The sequence below is a fragment of the Podarcis pityusensis genome (genome assembly GCF_964106645.2).
Source record: "Podarcis pityusensis genome assembly, chromosome: 8".
Lineage (NCBI taxonomy): Eukaryota > Metazoa > Chordata > Lepidosauria > Squamata > Lacertidae > Podarcis > Podarcis pityusensis.
In genome coordinates this window covers 67207763-67225849 of record NC_138033.1, presented here as the reverse complement: position 1 = coordinate 67225849, position 18087 = coordinate 67207763, and the positions used below count along the sequence as shown (strand labels likewise).

The 18087-nt window shown below is 47.5% G+C and overlaps 1 protein-coding gene and 1 long non-coding RNA gene across 2 annotated transcripts in view; both read left to right on the top strand.

The window, feature by feature from the left end:
• Positions 1–15043, top strand: part of LOC308482840 — a 380605-nt gene extending 365562 nt beyond the window's left edge. Inside the window, exon 3 of the long non-coding RNA XR_013989449.1 lies at positions 14832–15043. This is a non-coding gene — a long non-coding RNA (uncharacterized lncRNA). The remainder of the gene's footprint in view (positions 1–14831) is intronic.
• On the top strand, positions 1576–5461 carry C1QB (complement C1q B chain). The gene is made up of 3 exons (XM_081016284.1): positions 1576–1734; positions 3118–3290; positions 4605–5461. The coding sequence occupies exons 2-3, from the start codon at positions 3119–3121 to the stop codon at positions 5174–5176; spliced, it is 744 nt and encodes a 247-aa protein (XP_080872410.1). The 5' UTR covers positions 1576–1734; position 3118; the 3' UTR covers positions 5177–5461.
• Positions 15044–18087: the final 3044 nt, after the last annotated feature.

The window sequence follows — 18087 nt, the reverse complement described above, 5'->3', positions numbered from 1 at the left end:
TTCCACAGGCGGGGAGCCATTGCAGAGAAGGCCCATTCTCATGTTGCCACCCTCCAGACCTCTCAAGGAGGAAGCACACAAACAAGGGCCTCAGAAGGTGATCTCAGGGTCCGGGTAGGTTCATATGGAAAGAGGTAGTCCTTGAGGTATTTATAGGTCAAAACCAGCACTTTGAATTGGGCCCAGAAACTAAATAAATAGCTTTAGGGTGGTTTTCAGTAAACAAACAAAATACAAAATCAATTTCCCAGGCCTTTACAATACATTTGGCAACCTAACAATACTATGTTTATGGTACAACCCTATACACGTCTACTTAGAAGCAGGGAGAGGTGAGTCTATTTTGGTTTTGTTCCTCTCTTCCCCAATAAATCCCATTCTCCACATTTATACATCAGCTTTCAATCCTTTCTTCTTTTCTTTTCTTTAAAAAAAGTCCTCGTAAGAATTCAACAGCATTTTAGAGTGAATTTCTCCTGATATCTGATGGGTTCCCACATGGAAGGTGGAGCAAGCATGTTTTCTGCTGCTCCAGAGGGTACGACCCAAACCGTTGGAGGTTTTTAAGCAGAAGTTGGATGGTCACCTGTCAGGGATTATTCAGCTGTGGTTCCTGTATTGGGTTAGACGATCCTGGGGCCCCTTCCCATTCTACAATTCTATAATTCTACCTTGGGACTTGAGAACACCCAGTGAAGCCAAATGTTGGCTGATTCAGGTAAGACAAAATAATGTTCGCACAGGGAGGGTGTGGTCTCCCGCAAGAGGCAGTGATGGTTTCTAACTTGGATTAGTGGATAAAAACTCAATTAAGAGGTATATAAAGTTTTGGAGCTGAGGCTCCAATACTTTGGCCATCTCATGAGAAGAAAAGACTCCCTGGAAAAGACCCTGATGTTAGGAAAGATGGAGGGCACAAGGAGAAGGGGGCGACAGAGGACGAGATGGTTGGACAGTGTTCTCAAAGCTACCAGCATGAGTTTGACCAAACTGCGGGAGGCAGTGGAAGACAGGAGTGCATGGCGTGCTCTGGTCCATGGGGTCACAAAGATTCGGACATGACTAAACGACTAAACAACAACAAAGTGACTATGTTACCCCTCCACTGTCAGAAGCAGTAGGTCTCTGAGTACCCATTGTAGGAATCACTGGTGGGGAGTGTTGCTGTTGCACTCAGATCCTATTTGCTGTCTTCCCATTGAGGCATCTGGTTGGCCACTCTGAGCAGGTTAGTGTACAAGTTGGGCCTTTGGCCAAATCCAGCACACCTCTCCTTATGTTCTCATGGTTGAAAAGAGTGCTGACACCCAGAAGACCAGCACAGAGCATCCTCAAGCCCAGAAGCACCAGCTGTGCCCTTGTGGGTTTCCATCAAACCGCAAGCCATTGGGAAAATGCCTTTGCTCGGAAAACGCCTGACCAGGCAAGGGCAGGTTCCCCATATTTCTTGCGCAGCTTGCACAAAAGGCCCCCAGAAATAGCACTGCACTTCCCCCGTGCTGTGTGGATGTGAAAGTACTGGTGTGTTTGTGGAAGGAGGGGAGCCAAATGGAAAAAAGGGAAGCAAACTCCAATTTCCCTTTTGTTGCAAACCCTGGGAGATAGGAGGGAGGCAGACACCACATATCTCATGGGGGGAGGTGTTTCTTCCTGTCTCTGCTGTGTGAGCGTCCTCAGTGTGGGCCTGGAGCGTGGCGAGTCTTGCTGTCCAGAGATTCTTTGAGACGCTGCAAGGTAAGAGAAAGGCACTCATTGAATTATTTCCCCTTGCATTCAAGACCAGCCTTTGGAGGGGTGAGGAATTGATGGCTGCTGGCCAGAACATCTCCAGAGGGAGATCCAAAGAGGGCACTGGTAGATAGGAAGCTGCCTTGCCCCAAGTCAGACCACTAGTCCATCTAGCTCAGTAGTGCCTACACTGATTGGCAGCATCTTTCAAGGATTTCAGACCAGGAGTCTCTCCCAGCGCTGCCTGGCAATGCAGGAGATTGAACCCAGGACCTTCTGCATGCAAAGCAGGTTCTCTACCACTAAAGCACACAGAGCAGCACCATGCTAGAATCTCTCTCTCTCTGTTGTTCATACAGGAAAAGGGTTTCTATAAGGCATGGCTTTCTAAAATGGAAATGTCAGCACTCTGAATTTAGAAACTGGCAACCAGAAGGGTTCTCTCGGTGATGGACTGATATGGTCCAAAAGGGTAGCACCAGTTTAGAAAGGAGAAAGCTAGTTCAGCAGAAGACAGATAGCTTGTGTGAGGATCCATGCTTCATTTCATCCAGCAGCATCAATAACCCTTGGGATGTCACTGCTGTGGTCAAGGAAAGGGGATGAGACTCTGGAGAGGCTTATTTTGCAAAGCTGGGTTGACACCAGGGAATTGATGTGCCTGGGAAGAGATTTCCTCTACAGACAATGCCGGCTCCTAAATAATAGGAACACAGGAAGCTGCCTTAGACTGAGTCAGAGAGCATTAGTCCATCAAGCCCATTAGTGTTCACACTGACGGGAAGCCGCTCTCTAGGGTTTCAGGCACATGGCATTCCCAGCCCTACCTGAAAATGCCAAGGATTGAACCTGGGACCTTCTGCATGCAAGGCAGATGCTCTGCTACCAAGCTGCAGCCTTTCCCAGTTAGAGTACTGAGCTAGTTGGAGGAAGCACACCTGCAGACCCTCCAAGAGTCCCTATTTTCCAGGAACAGCCCCGGATTTACAGAAGCTGTCCCGGTTTCTGATTTGATCCCAGAATGTCCCACTTTTTCTTATAACGTCCCTGTTTTAATCTGAGAAATGTTGGACGGTATGTGAGGGTGTTCTTCTTGAGGTTAAGTTGGAATCTCCTTCCTTGTCATTTGAAACCATTGGTTCAGCTCCTACCCCCTGGAGCCACAGAAAACAAGCTTGGTCCATCTTCCGTGTGACAGAGAGATATTTGAAGGTGACTATTAGAACTCCTCTCATTCTTCTCTTTTCCAGGCTAACCCTAAGACCCCTAAGATTCCTTTTCACTCCATCAAGGCAGGTGTCCCCCATCCTGTATTTGTGCATCTTCTTGCTTTTGTGCGTTGCTGGTCTCCCAGCTGGGTGCTCCTGCTTTCTCCCTTTACCTTTCCAGGATGCTGAGTCCCAAGAGGTTGGCATGGGCAATGCTGATGTGCCTGAATGCAGCCTGGCTGGTTGGTGCTGACACTTGCCAGGGGCCCCAGCTCATCCCAGGAATTCCAGGCATGCCAGGTGCCCCAGGCCCTGATGGCAGCGATGGAGTGCCAGGGAGTAAGGGTGAACGAGGTAAGGGGGCATTCACTTGGCAGGGGGCATGGTTTCTTTCTCACTATGGTTCTCGTCCACAGTGCAACGTGAGCATCTGAGCTGGAAATCTGTCCCAACCTATCAGGGAGCCAATCTATTGCATGATGGGGAGGCAGGGAAGCAGCAAGTATGGTGGTGGGGAGACGGCAGGGAGTTTTGAGGAGAGGGCCTTACTAATAACCCTCTGTTGTGAAGGGCATGCTGATGGTGATTTCCCAGGACATGAGCCACATTCTCTCAACATCACAGGAGCAGCTTGAGATAGAAAGAGAGAGTTATATCCAACCAAATCCTACTCAGAAACAGAGCAGACCCCATTGCAATTAAGAAACCTATGTGAGCCATGCACATTGATTTCAATTGGTTTACCCTGAGTAGGGTTAACATTGGCTAAAATTATTTTTTAAGAGCTCTCAGCTCAGCTCTAATTTATCGATTGGTGGGGTTGGGAGTTCCACATACAAACCGTTCCCTTATTTATGATACCCCCCCCCCTTTCCTGCAAGGAGGCCAAGGCAGTGTGTACAATTTTCTCCTTCCCCATCTTATCCTCACAAAAAACCCACAATGCCGGTCAGGCTGAGGGTGCCCTGTGACAGGCCCAAGGTCACCCAGCAAGCTTCATGGCTGAGTGAGGATTCTAATGCTGGGCCAGACCTGACCAAGTTGATAACACAGGTTTCTCCACACACACCACACCTCTTATTGGGATTGTGAATATTGTGCACCTGGAAGCCGTTGGATGAATGAAAACTGGCTCTTGTGTTGGGGGGAAAAATCCAGTCCAAAAATATGGTTCAAAAACTTTTCTTTTCCAAACAATTTAAAATGATAGAAGTTACATTCATAATTTCTTATACTGATCCCAGCAAAGGGCATAATGCCATAGATGACAAATATCTTGAATTTTGAGCTTAAATTCAAAGGTCCATCTCTTCTCCATTGCAGCCTCCATTAGCCTCAGGCTGTTTGTGGGAGACAGAGATTCACATGTCCATTCTCTTCACTAGCTTGGAACAAAGAGAGCACTCCACCCAAGACAGATGCCTACAGATTAGCATACACATAGACCTGTAATACTCTCCCTTTCCTGTGACTTTAAGCACAAAAATACAGTTCCATGTTACAACTCCATTAATGATTAACCTGTCGGACTCTTCTCCAGCTTCAATGTAAATTTCTAGCCATGCTTCACAGTGCTATAGAGGCACATTATAGATTTGTCTTCCAATTCAACATACATTAAACAGTTCTACTTAACACCTCTGCCTTCCTCTTTCCTACTTCTCATAGGTCCTCCTGGGGGTGTTGAAGCAAACAGAGATTCTGGAGAACCAGGGGAGCCAGGAGAGCCTGGTTACCCTGGCAAAGTTGGGCCCAGAGGACCAGCAGGGTTCAAAGGCCCCCCAGGATCTCCTGGCCCGCAAGGAGCCAAAGGAGAATCTGGTGACTACAAGACCTCGCTCAAATCCGCCTTCTCGGCCTCCCGGGGAATCTCCATGCTGCCGCGGCGTGCACAACCCATCCGCTTCGACCGTGTCCACACCAACATCAATGGCCACTACGAGAGCCGCTATGGGCGTTTTGTCTCCAACATCACCGGGATTTACTACTTCACCTACCACGTAACCTCCCGGGGCAACCTGTGTGTCCAGATCAAGAAAGGGCAAGGCAGCCGGGGAGAGAGGGTCGTAGCCTTCTGTGACTACGTCTACAATGCCTTCCAGGTCACCACGGGCGGTGTGGTTCTCCAAGTGCAAAGGGGCGAGTCGGTCTGGTTAGAGCCTACAGAGAAGAACTCGCTCATTGGGGGCACAGAAGGGGCAGACAGCATCTTCTCCGGGTTCTTACTCTTCCCCATTTAGCTAGAGGAATCTGGGGACCTGCTTTCCTGCTTGCTCTCTCCACCAGACTCCACCCTCTGCTGCAGGTCTGGTCTTCAGAAACTGCCGGCCAGGGATGGAGCACAAGGTATGGGAACTGCAATGCCCTTGCCTCTCTGAAATGGTGCAGCCTTAATGGGTGATCATTGATAGGTTCTTTCAATAACCACTCGACCTTTTTCAAACCCCCTCATCCCCCCCAAAAACTCCATCACAAGAAGTCTCTGCGGTAACTTTGTAAACAAATAAACAATCACTTGTGCTTTGGTTTGGAGAGTTATTGTTGATTGCATCAGGAAGGATGAGAGGCATTGCTTTGTTGGTCACCACGAGGTGGCAGCAGATACCTAGGGATAACTGACCCCACTTGCTGTCTAGCAAGCCTTGGCCAGGAAGAAAGTTTCCAAGAAAAGGAATTTATATACTCTAGATCCTGACATAAACAGTACTATGGCCGGGGTGGGGGAAGCCTTTATTTCTTTTAGAGCTGTCACAAAATCGACTCCTCCCCCCTCCCAAAAAACCCCTGATCCCCCTCATTTTCAGTTAGTGAATTTCGTGGGAAGCACATTTTTGCAGTTCCTTTCTCTGAAAGGTCTGAATGTGATGTTATTCTGGATAAGGACGTCTGCAAAGTTCAATCAAGAGGGGCTTGGAAACCAACTTTCAGAGGTTCATTAAAATTGACCTCAGAACCAAGGGAAGCTTAAAAAAGTAACTAAGATCACCTCTGGCTTTGGTAATGATTGGCACCAAAGGAGTTACTACTGCTGGCCCAGCACACAAACTCTGTCTCCAAAGCTCCTGACCCAAACACACTCCCCTTCAGGGAAGAACTGTACCTCAGTGGTAGAACATCTACTTTGCATGCAGAAGGTTTGAACTTCGATCCCCAGCATCTCCAGGTGGAGAGAGAACTGTGGCTAAAATCCCGGAGAACTGCTGCCAGTCAGTGTAGATAGTACTGAACTAGATGAATCAAAGGTGTCACTCCATATAATGCAGCTTCACATTTTTCTATTCTCCCTTTCCTTCTAGTTCAGGGGTGGGAAATGTCTGGTTTGTTGGACAAACCTGCACACACAAACCCAGGTTCTACAATTTGGCTTACAAGGCCATTTCTCTCAAACCACACCCACCAACCCCATACCTGATGTCACATTATCTATTTATTTGTTTATTTATTGCATTGCTATGCCAACTTTTTTCTCCAAGGAGCTCAAAGCGGTGTGCATGGTTTTTAAAATGCAAGCCCCACTGAATTCAGTAGAACTTCCTTCCTAGTAAAAATGCACAGGGTATATCAGCTTTCATCCTCATTCAACACGGCCTAGAAATCCCGTCACAGAGTCACAATTCCCTGAGTTCCCTGGGAAGAGGGATCAATAAACCACTCTGGGAATGGTAGCTCTCGGAGGGGAACAGAGATGCCCTAACAACTCTCAGAACCCTTAATAAACTACAGTCCCCAGGATGCTTTGGGGTAAGCATGCATGACTGTTTAAAGTGATCCGATACAGCTTTAAATGTATGGTGCAGATGGGACCATTGTCACTCCTGGGGTGTTGCTGGGGATGGCATTTTCCTGGCTTAGGTCTCGCTTCATCTCCCTTCCTCTTTCTGCGCTACTGCCTGCAATGAATCCCTTTTCTCACATCATTGTTCTTCTGGTCATCAGGGCTAAAGAGCTGCTCCACTCTGGACCAGCAGGGAAGGGGGGAGGGAGAGAGAGAGAGAGAGAGAGAGAGAGAGAGAGAGAGAGAGAGGAATTGGGTTTGGTTCACATTTCCATGCAGCCCTGCCTGCTTTCCACTTCCTGAAGCAGCATGCAAACCGAAACTCATCTCTCCTTCGAAATCCAAAGCTCTCCGAATTTTGTAATTTAGTTCATCAACCAAAGCATGGGGTGTGCGTATGTGGAAGTGTGCATAAGAAGGCATTCATTAATAAGAATAACATGCAAAAATGCATACAGTGTTACCTTGGGTTACAGACGCTTCAAGTTACAGACGCTTCAGGTTACAGACTCCACTAACCCAGAAATAGTACCTTGGGTTAAGAACTTTGCTTCAGGATGAGAACAGAAATCGTGCGGCGGCGGCGCAGCGGCAGCGGGAGGCCCCATTAGCTAAAGTGGTGCTTCAGGTTAAGAACAATTTCAGGTTAAGAACGGACCTCCAGAATGAATTAAGTTTTTAACCTGAGGTACCACTGTATATTAGTGGAAGTGCTAAAATTGTGCTAAAATATGTATCTTGAAACTACACGCTAAGATTCATAAAGATTTTTTAAGAAAAAAATACAAAGTGTTGCAGAAATGTGGAAAATGTAAGTTGAGATTGAGAGGGGAAACAGAAGCAGAGAAACAGAAATTGACAGGTTTATCAACCCCTCACTGGGAGAGTCTTTCCGAATTTCACTTCTTGGGATGTAAGGCTGTTTGTTCCTGGGGGAGCCTTCCTTTCAAAAGGGCTGAATGAAAGAGGCTCTCTTGCAATGGGGTTCAGGGGGGTGTCTTTCGGCCCAGTCTCATCCCTTGGTTCCAGGACGAGACAACAGGGTGGGAGGTTGCAGAGAGAGGGGCCAAAGCCATGATCATCTCCCATTTTCCTGTGCATGCCGATTGCGAAGACGGACGTGGAGGGGTTAATCCAGGGACGACACACTCCCTTGCACACACACACACACACACACACACACACACACACACACTCGCCCGCCAAGCCGCTTCCTTATGAAAAGCAGGCTTTGTGGGTCTTAAGGAGCGTTGTCTCTCTGGGAATGAGCACGCCTGTGTGTTCCAGATATTAAATTACTCATAAAATATTTGTCCTGTCCCTGAGGCGGTTCACCAGCCCTCGCCAGCCACCGCCGCTGACGTGCTGCTGCCTGTCACCTCCTGCCCCGAGGTCAATCCTGCCAAATTGAAAGCAACATCTTCGAAAAGGAAAGCCGGTCCTGGCCAAAATCAGCTTCCAGTGGGGGTATTTGGGGAAGGGGAGGGGAGGAACGCCAGACATCCTTCACGACTACTCCATCGCTTGCATGGATAGGCCTGCCCTGCCAGGCCACCGAACTTTTGCTTCTCTGTTTGTGGAGAAACAAGGGAAGGACCACCAGGAGAACTTCAGCATCAGGTTGCCCTTCAACAGACACACAAACCGCCTGACGCTGCCCAGTTGCATCACTAACTGGCCAGAGCTTTGACTGCCAACTGGGAGCCTCCGAGGCCCATTGCACCGGCAGAGGCCATCTGTGACCTAGAATCTGCCACGGCTGCCAAGGCAGGATAAAGGGTGGCTGCTCTCCCTAGGCCGAGGTTACCATGGGGACGGCCAGAGAGCAGAGTGCCTGGCCTGCGTTCAGCTCCAGGCATCCCTACCCAGCATGCCTTGCTGTCAGCCCCAACTTCTTCCGCTCTGTTTCCTTTGAGGCCTTCACATCACCACGCTGGATTTCCCTCTCTGTACAAATGGCCTCCTTTGTCCTTGCAGGAGGGGCTGGATGGGGCAGGATCCGTGTGGCCCCCCAAATGTGCCCTCCCCTCAGCCAGACCGGCTGCAGCGACAGGGATGGGTTTGCCAACAGGTGGGGAGTGAGGTTCGAATCTTGCGACGCTGTTGAAATCTGAGCCTTGGTGCTTCGTCGACCAGACCACAGCTGCTGAGGCTCCATCCGCACTATGAAGCAGCATTGTACCGCGTTAAACAATCAAGGCAATCCCATGTAGGGTGCTGAGAGTTGTTAGGAGACATGGCTACATTTCCCAGTTCCATTTAACAACCAGTCGCTCTTCCCAGCACCCTTAAACTATGAGGGTTCTGTCAGGAGTGCATGCAGGAGCCAGCCCCTGTGACCAGTAGGGCTTCGCAAGACTGAGCCTTCCTAAGTTTGTTCTGGAGAGGCAAGGTGCTGCCACACAGGTGAGGCCACTTGGTAACTCACTGCACATGGTGGCAAGAGCTGAGAAGGGATATAAGGTCAGCATTTCCCTTCGGCTTTTTGGCAGAGCAACTAATTTCCTGCCTTGCTGCGTTTGGCTTCTTGCTTCCTGATCCTCAGACCTCCGCTTCTTGAACTCCTTGCTTCTTGACCCTCGGACCCTTGACTTTGTGACTCCCTGCTTCCTGACCATCGGACCCCTGGCTTCTGGACTCTTGTTCCTGCTCCCAACCTGCCATCTTGCCCCCAGTCCTGACGTCCTCAGCCGGGACTTCGATCAGACATAGACTGGACCATGACAGGTTCTTAGAGACACAAGATGGAGCAAGCTTGTTTTCTACTGCTTCAGAGGGTAGGATCCGAATCGATGGATTCACAGCAGTCAATCCAATGCCTTGTAGGAAGACTGAAAGCAGGACCCACACACCCCACAAACCCACAAAAGTAATTCAGCCCAGCAGGGGTCTTAATCTGGCCTTCTCAGCTACTTTCACCGAACCCCTCCCACCTGCCTCACTGACATCAGGTTGCCATTGCTTTGAAGCCTGTTTGCAAGTGGCTTGTTTTGAAACTGCTTGCAAACCAACTTTGAAAGCCAGCCCCCTCCAAGTTATCAGCTGACTGACCACTCTCACCTGTCAATTTATCAGCTGGCCCTGAAGGGTGGGGAAAGGAAGGAGGCAGCCAGCCAGCCAGATCCAGCTAATCCATGCCTGATTTAAATTGTTTCTAACACTGCTTCACGTTAAAATGAAAGAAAGTTGTAAACCCCCTATCCTTAAAACATCAAACGTAACTTTGCAGAATATAAAAAACCCATTACAAACGAAAATCAAATACAGTAAAGATTCGCTTGTGAAGAAGCGCAATTAACAGAAAAGCAACATAGTCTGTGATATAGATATAGATATAGATATAGATATATCCCCATTACAAATGAAAAATCAAACACTAAAATACAGCTTTTAAAATCCCGCTTATAAAGCAGCCAAACATTAGAACTTCCTACTGGAACAATTATTGGGGACAGACTGCCCCAGAAAGTAGTGTGAGGCTTTTAAGAGGGGTGCTCACATGTTGCATTCAACAAGTGCACAACCTGTGTGGTTGTGTACACAAACAAATACTTGAGCAGCTGTATACTCGTACAGTTATTCATATGTAGAAGTCAAGGAGTGTACAGTCTGTGTACATGCTTACAGAGGAGCTGAGCCATGCAAACAAGTAAGTGTGCACACATTTGCACAATCACCTGCACATGTTAAGAGGCAGCTTGTACCTGTGTACATTGTGAGTAGAATCAGAAGCTTTATCAGGGATATTTTAGCAGCAGATTTCCTGTATTTAAAGGGGGTCAGGTTAGATTATTTTTTATGTACCTTCCAATGGTATGATTCTGTTTTAATAGAAGGCCCCCAGAAATGCTGGTGGAGGCTTTTTTTTTCTAGACAGAGACATTCATTTCCATTTATAGAAACAATTTACCAGCTCCACTGACCTAGAGTGATGTGTAACCACAACACTAAAACAACGTGTTGTTTGTTTGTTTGTTTTTAAAAGCCCTGAATATCAATTATTCAATTTCAAAACAACTAACAGGAGGAAACAGTCAAGAAGAAGATGAACTGACTGATCCCTAAATAATAAGCCTCAGAACCATTGCTTGAAAACCTTAGTAAATATAAAAGTTTTTATCTGGCACCTACATATTGTTAATGAAGGAACTTCCTGAATCTGTAGCAGAACTACCACTTCCTCTTCCTGGTCACTAGGGATGGGGCAGGAATTTGATTCACGCTTGAAGGCAAACCTGGCAGCTAATTCATGCTTTTCAAAACAATACACAAAATGAAAAACAGCCATCCTCTGAAATTCACACTTCTCTGAATTTTTCAGTGCCTTTCTCCAGCCAAGTAATGCATGCACTAGGGAGAAGTGTGCATAAAAACGCATATATTTGTGAAAATTGCATTCTGTGGGGGGTGCAGGGATATGCTTTGCAAAAATGTGCTCATTAGGCAAAACTGCATACAACAATACTGTATGCATGTTAGGAGAAATCTGCACTAAGATGCTGATGATTGTTCACACCCACATTGTCCCTCTGACTGGTTGGGGACCTGAGCATTGTCCCCCTTCACCTCTGAAATTCCAGGTATCTGATACTTGGAGCAGGAAGGAAGGAGGAAGCAAACTCCCTGCAGAAACACCAGTGGAGGAATGGTAGAGCATCTGCTTTGCATGGAAAGGGTTCCAGGTTCAATCCCTGGCATCTCCAGTTAGGACTGAAAATGTGCCCTGCCTGAAACCCTGCATAGTTTCTGCCAGTTAGCATTGATAATACTGAGCTAGCTTGTCCTGCGGTCTGACTGAGTATAATGTAGTTTCCTTTGATCCTATGTTGCAACTGTTCCTTTTGTAGCCCAAGGCCACCACCAGTGTGTGCCTTCCAGTTGAGCTCCAACTATCTTTTTTATAATATATATAAATTTATTTATTTGGTTTTTCAGATTAAAAGTTAACAGTCACATACAGTATCGAACACACAACATAAAAACAAGATTCCAAGGAATCTCCTGGACTTCCCCCCTCCCCTTTGTGAGACCTATTGTTAAATCATTTCCTCCTTTGTGTCCAAAATTCACCATTAAGCTACAAGTGATATTCCAATCCTACTAACTGTTTACAATGGTTTTTAAAATAAGTTATAAATTTCCCCCATTCCTTATTAAAATTTTGGTGTCCCTGATTTCTGATTCTTCCGGTCATCTTAGCCATTTCAGCGTAATCCATCAATTTGATCTTCCATTCTTGTCTGGTGAGGACTTTATCTTTTTTCTATCTCTGGGCCAATAACATCCATCCAGCCGTAGTCACATACATAAATAGTCTTTTCTGCTTCCTTGAGATTGTGAGTAAGGTTACCAGACGTCTCTTTTTCCTGGGGACAGTCCCCATACTTACCAATCAGTCCCCATACAAAAGCCATTGAAGTTGAAAAGTGTCCCCAGATTCATTGAAAAAATCTGGTAACCTTAATTTTGAGCTCCAACTATCAACAGCCCTGTCCATTGTGGCCAATGCTCAGGAATGATGGGAGTCGAAGTTCAGCGAAATGTAGAGGGCTACCCCTGCTTTAGCCGATGGATGATCTCCTCCTTCCCATGATTTTCTCCCTAGGAGGTAGGTAATGTATCATCCCACGGACTGTTGCTCTCCTCATTGATGAGAACACATAGGAGCCAACTCCTAGGGGCCATGGGGGCTAAGGCCCTGACAATAAAATATTTGAGGGGCTGAGTCCCACCGAAATAATGTTGATGGTGCGTGCGCACATTGAAATGGTGCATGCGCACTGTGTCATATGATAAATTATGTGGGGCAGAGCTTACCTGGGCCCCCACAATATGTTTTTTTCAAGTTGGCACACCAGTAAGAACATAATGAAAGCCTGCCTACAAGATCATGTAAAGGAGAACTATCAAGTCCAGCATCCTGTTCTCACAGTGGTCGAATAGAAGCAGCACCTGAGTGTAACATGTTCGCCCAAACTAGGATTCAGTATTCAGATGCATCCTGCCTTTAACAGCAGAGGGAGAACGTGGCTATCATTGTAAAGGTAAAGGGACCCCTGACCATTAGGTCCAGTCGTGACTGACTCTGGGGTTGCGGCGCTCATCTCCCTTTATTGGCCAAGGGAGCCGGCGTACAGCTTCTGGGTCATGTGGCCAGCATGACTAAGCCGCTTCTGGCGAACCAGAGCAGTGCACGGAAACGCCGTTTACCTTCCCGCTGGAGTGGTACCTATTTATCTACTTGCACTTTGACATGCTTTTGAATGTGCTAGGTTGGCAGGAGCAGGGACTGAGCAATGGGAGCTCACTCCGTCATGGGGATTCGAACTGCCAACCTTCTGATCAGCAAGTCCTAGGCTCTATGGTTTAGACCACAGTGCCACTATCATTGTAAGTAGCTGCTAATAGCCTAATCTTCCTTGAATTTGTCAAATCCACTTTTTAAGTCAACCAAGTTGGTGGTCATCACTGCCTCCTGTGGGAGAGTATTCCACTGTGTGGTAAACCGCTTCCTTTCATCTGTCTTGAATCTCCCAGCATCCATCTTCAATGGATGAGTTCCAGTACTGATAAGAGCAAGGCCCAAGTGTGCTTCTCTTCAATTCTGGGCTAGAGAGAGGCAATTTTTGGTCTCTCTCAGTTTCTTGTTTTTCCAATTAAAAGTTCATTTCTCCACATTTCCACATCAGTTTGTACATTCCATTTTTAAAAAGTCCATCCAAAGATTCACCAGTGGTTTTGTGCAACTTTCTCCCAACATGTACATTTGTACGCCATTTCTTCTAATACCTTTTCTTGAAAAATCATCCCACCCTCCCCATAGAATTCATTTTTGCATGCCATTTTTACAAGCACGTGCAGCCTTTTTCAACCTTGCACATTTCTGTATGTGTTCCTTTGGCTTGAGACCTGAATTGCAAAATTCAGATGATTGCGAACACTGAAGGATGGCTGCATTTCGGAGGAGTGCAGGTTGGGGAATTTTTTGCAATGCCAACTGAATTGAACTTCTTTTCTACCATTGCACTGGGCTCCCAGCACATCACCCCTTAAGGGCCAGAGCTCACAAGTGTGTGTGTTTACTCAGAAGTAAGCCGAAGTGTCAATGTTTACCTGGCCTTACACACTTGGCAACCTCTGCTTACTGCGGCCCCTTCTCCCCTCTCCCAGGAGATCTTGAGCCCCCAGCCCACACTGCGAGGTTAGCATGCCGGGACAGTAGCTGGGATTCAGGGATCAGTGAGCATTGTAATGGCAACTGAAACCCTTTTCTTATTTCCCACAAGCAAGCTAAGCTGCTCGGCTCAGCCACAGACTCTCTCTCTCTCCCCCTCTCTCTCCCGGGAGGGCCCTCTCCATCTCCTTTCTCAAAAGGGGGTGATCCTGTCAAGGCTGGTCCCTCAGCCCGGCCTTACAGCTCCCCTTAAACAAGCTGAACAAACACGGCCTTTATGGGAGCATTCTTTTCTTCTCGGAGTGGAAGACGGGAGAGTGAAAAGCCCGCGGCTCCGGCGGCATCCCACGGCCGCCGAGAGCCTCACAAAAGGCCCCGTTTGCGCTCAAAAGGGGCCTGAAGCAAATCCTCTTAGGGGTCTGACTGTATGCGTATTCTTGTTGCTGCCCATCTGCTGGGAGAGGGAGAGGGAGAGAGTCCCGGGCGAGGGGGAAGCAGCGCAATGGAGCTCGCCTCCCCAGCCCACGGGAAACAAAAAAACAAGCCCAGGGCATTCAAAGAACTAAAGCGGGCTGGAAGGAGAAGAATGGGCACCCCACGTCACCCTGCTGATCCCAGGGGTAAATAATAAATACAGTTCTCCCAGGGGGTGGGGAAGGTGTGGGGGGGAGGAGGGGTGTGGGGGGCATAATAGTCCCAGTTCCTTTGAGGGAAGCAGGGGGAGGGGGAAGAGATAGGTCCTGGGGTGTAAATTGCTTTTCACTGTTCTCCGCTCAGGGTATGGTGGGGGTCTCTTTGCACCTTTTGCTCACAAAGATGGCCAGGAACCCAGTAAATCTCTCATGCACAGAAATGTTCCTTCCACCAGATGCAGAAACTATTTTATTTATTTATTTTATCATTTTATTTTATTTTACAGTGGTACCTTGGGTTACAGATGCTTCAGGTTACAGATGCTTCAGGTTACAGACTCTGCTAGCCCAGAAATAGTACCTCGGGTTAAGAACTTTGCTTCAGGATGAGAACAGAAATCGTGCTCCGGTGGTGCGGCGGCAGCAGGAGGCCCCATTAGCTAAAGTGGTGCTTCAGGTTAAGAACAGTTTCAGGTTAAGAACGGGCCTCCAGAACGAATTAAGTACTTAACCCGAGGTACCACTGTATTTTATTTTATTTTATTTTATTTTTATTTCTCAAAGCCCAAGCGGTGGGCACTGCCAGACTGGGTTGGTCCTAGAGGACAGCTGAGGTGCTGCCCCCAAACATGCACCCCACAACTCGAGATCAAGTTAGCTAGTGCTTTTTACTGGGGGTACTCAAGTGTATACAGTACTGGCACCTCCCCCCCCCCAGAACAGCCTTTCTCAACCTTGGGTCCTCAGATGTTGTTGAACTACAACTCCCATCACCCCTAGCTTGCAAGGCCAGAGCTCCGGGATGATGGGAGTTGTAGTCCAGCAACATCTGGGGACCCAAGGTTGAGAAAGGTTGCCCTAGAAGAAAAGCCCTGGTTAAAAAGATGGCACTTAATAATGGAAAATGATTGCAATATAATATTAATTATAGGGAGCAGAATGTGAATTAGAAATAATTGGGAAAACCATGCAGCAACAATATGAAATTATGGGCATGCCGAAAACAGAGGGTGGGAAGTCATATTTATTTATTTATTGGAAAAATTGTATTAAATTTGTTTTTATTAGTGGCGGATTTGATAAAATTGGGGAGGGAGGATTTGGCAAAAAAGTGTTTCATTTACTGTAGCAACTTCATTGTGAGTACTGGCACCTTTATTTTTTTTCCAGAAGAAAAGCACTGAAGGTATCTAACAACCAGCTTAATACTCTGGTGGGCTACAGAAACAACAAGCGCTCCCAGAAACATGTCCCCAGCATTTCCACTCCTTCAAAGAAAACTAGTGAAATGCTTGCACATGCACACACACCTAACCCCCAGCTCACAAACAAACAAATCAGAAAAGCAGCTACAAATTCAGAAGGCTCCAACACAAGTTTCTGAAATATTGCCAAGGATTCTGACTTGGCTCCTGCTTGGGTAGTTATCCTGCGACCCTCCGGAGGCTGTTTTGGACTACGACTCCAGCCTTCCTTAGATAGTGTTCCCTTGGAAGAGGGGTGAAGCCACTTTGAGAAGTGTAGCTCTGTGAGAGGGATTAGACAAATTAGGTAAAGATAAAGGGACCCCTGACCATTAGATCCAGTCGTGACTGACTCTGGGGTTGCGGCGCTCATCTCGCTTTATTGGCCAAGGGAGCCGGTGTACAGCTTCCGGGTCATGTGGCCAGCATGACTAAGCCACTTCTGGCGAACCAGAGCAGCACATGGAAATGCTGTTTACCTTCCCGCCAGAGCGGTACCTATTTATCTACTTGCACTTGAACGTGCTTTTGAACTGCTAGGTTGGCAGGAGCAGGGACCGAGTAACGGGAGCTCACCCCGTCATGGGGATTCGAACCGCCAGCCTTCTGATTGGCAAGTCCTAGGCTCTGTGGTTTAACCCACAGCACCACAAATTAGACAAATTAGTGGATGATAACTAATGGACCTTCTGCATGAAGTGCTATTTCACTGAGCCATGGCCATTATCCCCCTTTATGGAGAATCAGGTTACCAGTGGCTACTTGCCGCGCTTTCCCTCAGGGCTATACTGCCTCTGACATTGGAAGGAAAGCATGGCAAGTAGCCACTGATAGCCTGATTCTCCATGAAGGGGGATAATGGCCATGGCTCAGTGAAATGGAACTCCATGCAGAAGGATTTACAAGTGGGCTGTTGGCCTCAGGTGCTGCTTGCAGTCTCCCCATGAGCATCTGCTTGGCCACTGAGATAACAAGATTCTGGACAAAATGGTCTGATCCATCAGCCAGGCTCTTCTGGTGTTCTTATTCTAAGGATGCTCATTCCAACCCTGCTTGGCAAGGCTGGGCTGGGGATCACACCTTCGTGGTGACTCTGTAGCTTGCAGAGGATGTCCTGGATTGCTTGCCAGGAAGCAATTGAGTAATTTCAAGGAGACTCCGCAAGTGTGTGAGTTCCTGTGTCTCTGTTCAGTCGTGGCATTAGATAAGCAAACATACAGTAATGAAAGCCAGGCTGGGAGGAGGCTGAGCTGTGGAGGGAAGTGGTTGTTTTAACAGGAGGAGAAAGCAGAGAGTTGGAGGGAAGGAGGGGAAGCAGTGAAAGGCACACTGGAAGCTGGCAGCCTATTGCAGTCCAGGGTAGATCATAAGAAGAGCCCTCCTGGGACCAGGAGTTGTTGGAGCTGTGGTTCAACAGCACTTGGAAGACCACGAGCTCCACACTCCTGAGTTAGAACGGCGCACAGCTGTCAGAAAAGGAACTTGAGAGGACCCTAGTGTAGCTCATGGCTCCATGGCTCAGTTCCTGGTCTCTCCAGTTCACAAGATCTCAACTCAACTCTTAACAGACCATGGAGCACATTTTGGCCAGAGATCTTGGAAAGTTGGGCATGACATCTAACATGCCTCACCTTTTGGATGCTCATCTCTCTTGTCTTGGCCACATTCTCCCCCAATTTGGCTGTTTGGTAGGCCAGGTTCTAATTCACTACATTGTTAGGCAAAAAAAATAACAACTCAGTTTTGGCACAGATGAAGAGTTATGCAGGATCAGTCCAGTGGCCCATCTAGTCCAGCATCTGGTTCTCACAGGGACCAAGCAGATGCTCAAGAGGAGCCAGCAAACAGCAGCTGAGTGAAACAGCAACTCTCCCCACCTGTGATTCCCAGAAACCAGTATCCAGAGGCATTGTTAGGTTGTGGGCGAACATATCAGACGACACAGCAATTCTTCCAAAGCAGCTCTTTATTTGTAAGCTGGAACAGAACTAACTGAGGAGCTCAGTCAGCCTGCTTATATAGAGCTCCAGAACAATTGCAACTGTTGCAACTTTCTAAAACTATCCAATCACAGAACGTCACTTTTCGATCCTTCATTTGCATACAAACTATCCAATCAGTGATCGTCACTTTCGATCCTTCATTTGCATAACTATCTACAGTATCCCCCTGCTGGCCCAGGGTGAGAACATCAGTACATAACAGGCATCCTGCCTCTAAAGACATAGCCACACTTCCGCTTGCCCTGCTGCATCTCCCTGGCCTGGGAAAACCTGCTGCTTACTGCTGAATTGGAGCAAACATCAATTGGGTTTTCTCTGGATTG

Coding starts and splice junctions, on each gene's coding strand:
- C1QB (XM_081016284.1), top strand. CDS start 3,119: ATGCTGAGTCCCAAGAGGTTGGCATGGGCAATGCTGATGTGCCTGAAT. Junction 3,291..4,604: donor AGGGAGTAAGGGTGAACGAG/GTAAGGGGGCAT, acceptor TACTTCTCATAG/GTCCTCCTGGGGGTGTTGAA.